Raw genomic sequence first — 10,319 nt, 5'->3', positions numbered from 1 at the left:
ACAGAGCCCCCCGCCGCCCCCCTGCGCCATCAGAGCAAGAGCTGCTTCCTCGTCCTTCACTTTCACTGTCACACATGGCTCTGGTGACCATGCCCAAGGCTTTTCCATTGAAAACCCCCACCACTGTGCCAGCCCTTCGGTTCTGGCACCCGCGCCCCCTCCCTCACTCAAACTCCCAAAAGGGTAACAGGCTGTGTCCACCTCCCCCTGCTCCAGGTACCCGCAGGGTCCTCCTCACCCTCGCCTCACCTACCCTGTGAGCAGGGCTCTGCCCCATCTTCCTCCACCCCCCACCCCCCACCCCTCTGTCGGTAAGCGCACACACACTCTCCTTGAAATTCTACCCCCCAGTGGTTTGGGAGACAGGGAAAGTTTCTGGCTCTGCCTCTATCTTCCTTGATTTCTCTTTTTTTCGAAGAGGTTCAGCAAGGACCCTAGACCCTGACGGTCCCCTACGTTTGCAAATGCTGAAATATGTGTATAGGCTCTGAACTGTCTCCTAAATCACGATTCAAGCAGGAGTCTCTTTCCTACAGGCAAATGAATGTCACCAGTTAAGCTCTTCAATAACTTTTGCTAAAGTTTAACTCTCACTTGATGACCATTTTCCACAAAGAAAGCAAAGAAAAATTTAAACAGCTTCATAAGAATTACTGCCGCTGTAATGACAAGTAAGAAAAAAATCAGGATGCTGAGCAGTTTGCTCAACTCGTTCTGTACAAGCCAGGCGGTTCCTCCCACGGCAGCCAACGCCAGGTCACGTCTCAATCAATTTTAAAATGACTACAAGTCATTAACCTTCTGCGATTCTTAAGAAACATCAGTGTCACAGCCTGTCAGGTCCCTCACATGAATACACCCAAATATTAACGAGCCACCACCCTCCTTCCAAACCGCCCCCTGTGGTTTTGAGTCTTGTCAGTAATGTGACTGCCACTCTCCTAGGTACCGAGTTCTAACCTTAGGAAGGATGTCTTACTCTTCCCTCTAGGCTGCCGCTAAGCTACAGGCTCCCTGAGGCGCGACCATGAGCTACACCCACCCGGTCATACTGTCCACGCAGCCGTGACGCGCCCTTGTATACACACGACAGCGCTGAGCAGAGCTGTGTGTGACCTGGGGAACGTCCTACCTGTGGTGTAGGGGAGCCCCTCTCAGCCCCGCCTGGTCCAGTTCAGCTCTCAAGGCTTCCAGGGTTAGTACGAGCTGATCCTACAAAACAGCAAATGACATAACACTGCACCTACTGCTTCCAGGATACAAGACGACTTACATCAAACGCGCTCAAATGCTGAACAAACCCTAACAGGTGACGTCAGCAGTGATAAATTCCGAACATTTTAATCCTGAGAAAATTTTCTCCAAGAGTCCTACAGCAGACATAAACGCTCAGACCAGCATTAACTTTATAACCCGTAGTGCACAAAAAGTTACATCTTGTCGTAGAAAAGCTCCCAGAAGAGAAACACCAAGCCATTAACACTAATGAACTCTGAGACAAGCTGCACTTGGGGCAGGGGTGGGGGACACGCACGTGGGATTCACTCTCCGGCGCACTCGCTCCTCTGCACTGCTTTTAGCTGTCTACACCAAGCACACATCCACTCGTGGGCCGTCTCCACTCCCAACGTCACTTCCTCACCGGGCAAAGCGACAGGCAGACTGCCAGAGTCTCTGAGTCAATGGACAGCCTTCCTGCTCTGCGCTGTGGGCCACAGCTGCCACTCGCCTCACGTGCCTACTGAGCGCCTGAGACGGGCCACCCCGAAGCGCCAAGTGCCGTGACCAGGAACCACACCGCAGGCTTCAAAGACTCAAGGCGGACAGAAGAACGTAAAGTAGCTCATTCGTTTCTAGAGCAGTTATACGATAAGATAACATTCCAACTACATTAGGTAAAATACAATAAAAATTAACTTCACCTGTTTCTTTTTACGCATTTAAATGTGGCTACTAGGAAATTTTAGATTACACATGTGGCTCTTATTATCTTTCTGATGGACAGCCCTGTTCCAGATGAAAGGCTCCTGCTTTGTTTCAGCTTTCAAATGAACCCAGAAAGGACTCAGAATTCTGAACCACGCGCACCGGCTGGACTCTAAATCCATCTAAAATGCTAAGGCGTTCAACACACAAATCCAGGAGTGCTATATATGTTATAGCAGTGGACTAGCCATAAAGAAAATGTAACTCAACGTCTGCTAAACGGCTGTAGTAATTATAATAACAATGAACCCAGCTCAATTCAGCTCTTAACAGATTTCTAAACAATCTAGAGATTGAAGCACCTTATCATGTTGCATTTCTTCTAATTGCTTTTTTGCATTTTCAACTTCTCGTAGGAGGGAATTCTGAAAAAGATATAAATAGCCTTTTAGTGTTAATCCTTAAAAGTGTTCCACGTACTACAGGACGGCTACGGTTCTGTTTGAAACAGTGAAGCACCGCGGGAAGGAATGGGCCGCGTGAACATAGTAACGGGTAGATCACGCTCCCAGAGTGAAATGCCAGCCGCGAGGCCAGACGACACCTTTTAATAATAACTTGTACATATAAAATTTCCTTCTTCACCGACTGATTTTCTAGATATAAGGAGGTCAAGTTCATGGGGTAAGTTAAACTGGTTTACACCGGCTTTCAGCTTTTGCAGTTCAGTGGTCACTCGGGAAACCGGCACAAGTTTCACATGCAAAATTCAAACCTGAGACAAAAATATCCCTACCTTAGGGCCGGCCCGCAGATCAGGGAGGAAGTGAGGTAACTGCCCTATGTGGTCTCTAGTAATGCATTTCATCATGGGTTTTGTGTAAAATAAAATGTGCCACATAATTAGTAGCAATCACTGGTCTCTCCCAAACAAGCATCACCCCAGGTGCCAATCGCAGGGAAGATTCTTGGGCCTCATCTTTAGGGCACTGGTGCAGTCGGGACAGGTTTTCTTTTTTATCAAACCTGAACCAAAGTGTCGCCCATCAGAGCTTCTCTGACATAGATTCTAGGCTACTCCTTTACTCTGGTTACAGCTAAAGTAGTTCCATGATGAGAGTAGCAAGAGTCCAGGCTTAGACATTTTCCAAACCAAATGAAAAGAGAGAAGGCTGGAGCTGGAATATGAGAACGCTTGTTTTTAGATGGTTAAATCTTTTATATTACATCACACAAAAAAGACAGAAATAAACCTCTAACACAAGAGCAACGAAGGGGTGAGGGTGGACCTAGAAAATTCTGGCGCGGGGGCTGATAAACTCGGCCCGTCAGCCAGGTCCGGCCCACTGCCGGCTCCTCTAAGTTTCAGCGGCACACGACCACGTCCATCCCTTTACGGATTTTGCCAGTGGCTGCTTTCGTGCTACTTAATTGATCGGCATGGACTTCTTCTACTCAGTTACTCACAATTGGTAAACGCCTAAGACATTTACTGCGTGGTTGGCCCGCTATGGAAACAGTTCTCCAGCTCTTGTTCTGGAGAGTAAGAATGATAGGCAATTTCCCATACGCACAGCCTGGGCAAGGACATAACCACTGGCGCCCCTTTTGCCAAGGGGCCTCCAGGGGCGTTGCGCTAGCGCACCTTATCTTCCAGAGCTGCCATTCTCTCTTTAAGATGAAGCTGAAGCCTCTCGTTAGATTCTGAAAGAAGCTTGTCAACAGTGTCTGATAAGCGTTTATTATGTTCTTCATTCATTTTTTCTCTCTGCCTTGCCTAAAATAGGAGAAACAAACACTTATAAACTTCAGGAACAACTACGGTCGTTATTTTAAAAGTGCCAAGGAAGGACGACGTGACTGGCCTATGCCCTGGCTCCCCAGGCTGCCCCCCCACCACGCGCTGCCGTCTCCGCTGGACTCTGCACCGTCGCCAGAACCCACTGGATCATCGCCAGAGTGGGCTGCAGGTGCAGAGAAAGGTCCCTCCCACTGCTCCTGTTGACAAAGCACCCAGCGGGCCTCATTAGCGTGCCAGCCATTAACTGTCGGACGGACTCAGGGAGCACATTTACGTGCAGAAAACAAGCATCTTTTAAAGGGGACCAGCCTACACAAACACTGGAGGGGGAACTTCCCAGCATGTTAACAGAAGCGTGAATCTGGATTAAGGGGGTAAAATGAATTCAACTTATAAAGCAAAAGGTAAAAAATTTCATTTGGGGAAAAAAACCAGTGGAGATAGACTTTCACATGTTTTTCTTTATACTCTTAACGTCACCTGAATTCTTTGTAACGATAATTTATACTAAAAAACTAGAAATAATTACTGCAAGTAATTTTTAAATGTAATAAAATTGGTAAGTCTGTGTTCTATAAAAGTAGCATCCACTTCATGGTTCCAAAAGCTTATTTTCACCCCACAGCCTGAACAAACACAGAAGAAAAGTGGAGGGGACAGAAAGTGCTGACAGGCAGCACACGTCAGGGCGGGGCCCCTCGGCAGGTCTCCCTAGGGTGCTGGAAGCACTAAGTACAAAGCGCTCAGAATCACGCCCAAAACACAGCAACCACCATCATCTAGAAGAGACCCGGCTCACCGTACGCTAAGGCTGTCAGCATTCAAATTTTTTAAAAAGATAAATAAATTGATTCATTTATTTATTTTTGGCTGTGTTGGGTCTCTGTTGCTGCGCGCGGGCTTTCTCTAGCTGCGGCGAGCGGGGGCTCCTCTTGCTTGCGGTGCGCGGGCTTCTCACTGCGGTGGCTCCTCTTGTTGCGGAGCGCGGGCTTCAGTAGTTGTGGCTCGCGGGCTCTAGAGCGCAGGCTCAGTAGTTGCAGCGCAAAGGCTTAGTTGCCCCGCGCCATGTGGGATCTTCCCGGACCAGGGCTCGAACCCGCGTCCCACTGCACTGGCAGGTGGGTTCTTAACCACTGTGCGACCGGGGAAGCCCCCTCAAATATTTTTAGAGCAAAACCACTTAAAAGTTTGCTTGGAATTGCCTTAGTCATAAACAGCATCCCTATCTCGACGAGTTCTGGAAGTAATGAAGTGCACCCCTCAAGCGGTGAGAGTCGAATTCTCTGCCTAAGAGGGGAGGGCGCGTGCCTGTGTCGGGGGCAGGGGCGCCTGGCATGCGGATCTCCTGATGGGAGGCGGACGCTTCCCTTCCCGGAAGCTCACGTTTGATGCTCTGCAGTCCAGGCCCAGGAACGCCGCTTTCTGGTGGTGACAATACTGATGTCGTACGCCCGGACCTGGGGCCACCACTCACTCAATTTCCTGGATGTTCCATCTTGCCGTGTGACCAACCCTTCCAGAAAAACCCTCTCAGGACTCAGCTGATGTGAGCCTCCACCGCCACACTTTCCTGATGCTCCTTTTCATCCCAGCTCAAGTGCGGTTCTCCTCCTGCTCAGGAACGGCCATCCCTACGTCTACCTTTGTGTCTGGAACAATACTTTGGGATTCAGGACAAAGATCAGGCCCGCGACCTGAATCTGGGACTCCAGTGCCACAGCCCAGGCAAGCAGACCCAACACCTAGGACGCTGCGCCTTAAGTTTCATGGGCACCCCGGGCTGGCACCTCAGGCTTGTTGGAGGGGGGCCGGTAAGGTCCCACCTGTACCTGGAGCAGCTCCCGCAACAGGCTGGTCGGAGCGGCAAGCGGCCTCCTCCCCCCTACACACCGCCCGCGGGCGACCATGCGGTGGGCGCACCAGTCAGCAGACGGCACGCAGATGAGGCCGCGCGCTGAAGGCACACGGCAGGCGGGGGGTGGGGAGCGGCGGAGAAAGGGGCGCCGCGCCCTGCCCGCGCCACGTGCCCAGGTCCGGCTCGGCCTCTCGGCCCGGACACGTACCCGCTGCAGCTCCTGATGCTTCTCCTCCAGCTGTGCTTCCATCTGGCGCAGCCTCTCCTCGATGTTGCCGTGTCTCTCTTCGGCCTGCCAGCAAAGAATGGTGTCAGTTCGGCTCACAGTTGCCCTTCCTGACAATACGCGGGGTGCGACTGCAGTAGCAACAAGCAGGACGTGCCCTGCGCGGACTACGCGCCCCGCGTTCAGTGCGAGGCACGCGCTGACGTCTGCTCGCACGTCCTGCGTGGCCTCGTGCGTGACACCGGGAGGCGGTTCACCCTCTCGGGCAGGCGACTGAGGCGTGACAGGCGCTGGCGATCGGCTTGAGAGAGAAGATGGGCTCCCCCCGCCCCAGGCCCCACAGCCGTGGCCCAGCCTCAGGCTGCTCTGGGCGGGGCAGCATGGGAAGCAGGAAGCGGCAAGCGCACAAGAGCAATGTACACATTCTACCTTCCTAAGCTGGGAGGTAAGTTCGAACAGTTTAGCTTCCTTAGTGGCAGAGTTTCCAGAAGACAAAAGGTCAGACTACAAGGCCGACCAGGGACAGGAGAGATGACAGGGGAGAAAAGAAACCGAGACTTTAAATGCAGATCACGAAGGAAAAGGAGCGCTTCTGTTACAGCTGTTAGCAGTGAACTTGCTCTAAGGAAGGTCTGCGAGCACCTGACGCCATCTGCCCACCCCGGGTCTGTCCGGCCCCCTCAGCAGCTCACTGAGCTCCGGGCAGGCCACACAAGACTCCTGACGGATGCACCAGCACGGGCCAGGGCCCGCTCCTCTGGGCCTGGCCAGCGCCTACTGGCAGTGCAGGACCAGGCCTTAAAGACTGGGCCGTCGGCTGGTTGGGCGCTTCCTCCCCCCGTGTGGACGAGCCGCCCCCAGCGCCGCTGCATCACCCGGACACCCCCTCTCACCTGCCGGCTCTCCAGGGACGGTGAGGCTGTGAGGGCAGGGACCGGGTCTTGCACATGCCCCACCATGATTTGTGGAGCCAGTGAACGGATAAAGACTCAAAGTCTTGTTTATTACAAAGTTACTTTGGCGGTCTTCAAAGGAGAATGGGATTTTCCTATTTCTGAGAAAAACTACCCTGCTCTTACACAAAGCTTCTATCCTAAGCTTGGAGTCGCCGACCTAAGTAGCTCCGAGCAGCAGTGACTCCGAGCTGACGCGCCCTGGGGACACACAGAACACATGTGACAGAACGGGAGGGAAAACAATGCGGGGGCGACACAGAAGCAGGGATCATGTCTGGCACTGAAACTTGGTCCAGTCTCAGACAGCACGGCGCCGAGGACAAGTCTGAGCTGCCTGGGGGCTGACAGGACCACAGGGCTAAGGCGGCCGCGAGGAGGCCCGGGCAGCACCTTGGAGAGCGCGGCCGCGCGCTGGGCCAGCTCCGCCTCCACCTCGGGGAGGGTCTCCGCTCGCCGCAGGGTCTGGTGCAGCTTCTGCTCCGCCAGCTCCAGGCGCTCCTGCAACTGGCGGTTTTTATCCTCCGTCTACAGGATGAGAGCGAAGCGTCAAAACGGGGCAAACGGTTCGGCCATTTCCATTTCTAATAGTCTACTAAATGCGTTCTGATGGAAGCACAGCTGTTTTGGCAGCTGCTTCATTCACAGTGAAGTTTTTCTTTCTGTGAAGAGCGCACACCCACTTTCTCGGGCTTGATTTCAATGTGCAAAACACCTCTTGCCAAAGTATTTGCTCTTCCTAAATACCTCCAAAGGAGTCTTAAAACACACACACACACACACACACACACACACACACACACACACACACACAAGTTCCTATACATTAAAGCAAACCGGTTTTCTGTAGGAGCTTATTTATTCTTATTGACAAGTTAAGGAAAGAAGGGTTCAGTACTAACCCTTCGCAAAACATCATCAGAATCATCATTTGAAGGGAACCCTACTGACAACAGGCTGCCACGGGCATGTAAGCCAAAACACAGCTTTCATCTCCTTTGAAATCCAGACCTGCTAAGAGCGCGCCTAAGGGAATACTGGTCAAGTTTTAGCTTTGGAAACGTAGGGTCATTCTTTTAGAAAATCCTCTTACTCCGAAAAATTTAGACAGATTTTTCTTTCTTTAAAAAAGGGAAAATGTTAAATCATCTATAAGCTCAGTTCCTGAGAGGTTAACACTTGTTTCTATGCAGCCTTCTTCTTTTATCTGTGTGCATATTATCTCTAGGTACATATACAAACAACAGATTATGCTTTAAAACCCTCAGAAAATAACAGCACATGGTACGTAGTATTTTCTGATCTGCCTGTTAAAGTCATTATTTTGAACATTTTAAGGCTCTTAATTAGCATTCCACACCATAAGTTTTAATGGCTTTCTAGTATTTTATTTTTATTTTGGGGCCACTGATACACTTTATAATACACCAGGCAAACTCACTTTGTTTTTCAGAAGCCAGGTTTGGTTCCCCTGGTTAACTCTCGGTTATCTGAGACCACACAGAAACAGCAGCAAGTGAGGCTAACCAAACCACAGGAGGCACAATCTCTCAATCCGCCATTTACCACACTGACCCCAGTTACCAACAGGCAGCCAGCTGCCTTGAAGTTCCTTGCCACTCTCTGCTCTTTTGGTAAAAATGCTAACAAGCAACAGAAGAGTCAGGAGCGCAGCTCCACAAAATGGTTAAACCAAATCCTAAAAAAATGAAAACCTGTAAGTTGCAGTCACCCACAATTTTTTAAAAATTTATTTTATTCTAGCACAGTTGATTTACAATGTACACCACACTTCTGAACATAATATTCTACGATCATAAAAACGTGACACTGGGACTTGATTTCCAACATGGAAGTCCCAGGAAAAGGTCTTCCCCCTTCATTAGTGATTAATTAATAAAAGCCAGACAAAATTCAATAAAAACCACTACCTGTCGGCGCACAGACTCCTTATTCGCAATTTCATTCTCCAGTTTATCGTTGAGGTCGTGCACAGAGGTGGCTTCACGCTGCGCTGCGAGGTAGCGTTTCTCGAGAGTAGTGACTCTCTCTTCCATGTCTTCCTTCTGGGCCATGGCCTATGTCGGGCATTTCAGAGGGAGAGAAGGCAAGTAACCAATACGTAACAGACGGGTGCACTCAGAGAGAGGACAAACTGGGCTGAATCCTAAGTTTCAAATCAAATATAAAATCACTGTCCTCAAAATTAGATCGACAGACACGCCAGTTTTCTCCGATGTGAATGAAAACGCACCTACCTCAAAGATCATAAATATTCACCAAGTAATCAGCACTCATCTGTCTTTTTCATTTATTTTTTAAATATTTATTTATTTTGACTGCACTGGGTTTAAGCCGTGAAACGCAGGATCTTTGTTGCGGCCTGTGAACTCTGAGCTGCGGCGTGCGGGACCCAGTCCCCCGACCAGGGATCGAGCCCGGGCCCCTGCGCTGGGAGCGTGGAGTCTTCCCCGCCAGCCCACCAGGGACGTCCCAGCACTCATCTGTCTTAATGCTATGTCTGGCCACTCAGTTTACCAAGCTTATCCTTTTCTACATAATATTACCAAAAAAAAAAAAAGAAAAAGTATAAAAAGTAGGCCCCTGCGCTGGGAGCGTGGAGTCTTCCCCGCCAGCCCACCAGGGACGTCCCAGCACTCATCTGTCTTAATGCTATGTCTGGCCACTCAGTTTACCAAGCTTATCCTTTTCTACATAATATTACCAAAAAAAAAAAAAGAAAAAGTATAATAAAGTATCCTGTTATTGCAAGAATTCCAGGAGGGGGAACGTATCCGCCATGAAGACAGGACCTCTGTTTGCCTCACGATACAGGTGGAGATACAACAGTGAGATATGTGTCTCATTTTCTTGGGTAAAAGTTGGATGAAATCTCATCCAATTACCACAGAATTAAAGCAATAATATTAACAAATGGAAACAGAACTCAAAGTTTAATACAACTGGGGACTTCCCCGGTGGCCCAGTGGTTAGGAATATGCCTGCCAGTGCAGGGGACGTGGGTTTGATCCCTGGTCCGGGAAGATCCCACGTGCCGTGGAGCAACTAAGCCCACGCGCCACAACTACCGAGCCTGCGCTCTAGAGCCCGCGAGCCACAACTACTGAGCCTGCACTCTAGAGCCTGCGAGCCACAACTACTGAGCCCGTGCGCCACAACTACTGAAGCCCACGCACCTAGAGCCCGTGCTCCGCAACGAGAGAAGCCAACTCAATGAGAAGCCCGCACACCACAGCGAAGAGTAACCCCCTCTCGCCGCAACTAGAGAAAAGCCCGCGTGCAGCAACGAAGACCCAACGCAGCCAAAAGTAAATAAAATTGAAAACAAACAAAAAAGTGTAATACAACTGGAAGCAGCCTTCTAAAGCCTAATTCTTCTAAAGCAAAATTATATTACACGGTATGAAACGCTGAAAGTAGGACCTGAGCTTTCTGCTACTGCAATTCCTGTCCCCCAGCTAAAAATCCGCTTCAGGTCCCTCCCTGTTCACTAAGTAACCAATATTAGCAAAGTCTTTTTTTTTTTTTTTTTTTTTT

At 50.1% G+C, this 10,319-nt stretch overlaps 1 protein-coding gene across 2 annotated transcripts in view; it reads right to left on the bottom strand.

Annotated features, from left to right (window-relative positions):
- Positions 1-10,319, bottom strand: part of PPFIA1 (PTPRF interacting protein alpha 1) — a 101,248-nt gene that overhangs the window by 47,103 nt on the left and 43,826 nt on the right. For both annotated transcript variants that reach the window (XM_055079880.1, XM_028479216.2), the window contains exons 7-12: positions 8,693-8,839; positions 7,155-7,289; positions 5,791-5,874; positions 3,572-3,703; positions 2,289-2,351; positions 1,133-1,212 (exon numbers count right to left, since the gene is read on the bottom strand). In XM_055079880.1, the coding sequence (XP_054935855.1) occupies positions 1,133-1,212; positions 2,289-2,351; positions 3,572-3,703; positions 5,791-5,874; positions 7,155-7,289; positions 8,693-8,839 (641 nt within the window). The remainder of the gene's footprint in view (positions 1-1,132; positions 1,213-2,288; positions 2,352-3,571; positions 3,704-5,790; positions 5,875-7,154; positions 7,290-8,692; positions 8,840-10,319) is intronic.

Source organism: Physeter macrocephalus, chromosome 18 (assembly GCF_002837175.3).
Source record: "Physeter macrocephalus isolate SW-GA chromosome 18, ASM283717v5, whole genome shotgun sequence".
In the NCBI taxonomy this organism is placed as follows: Eukaryota; Metazoa; Chordata; class Mammalia; order Artiodactyla; family Physeteridae; genus Physeter; species Physeter macrocephalus.
This window is presented reverse-complemented; position numbering and strand designations above follow the sequence as displayed.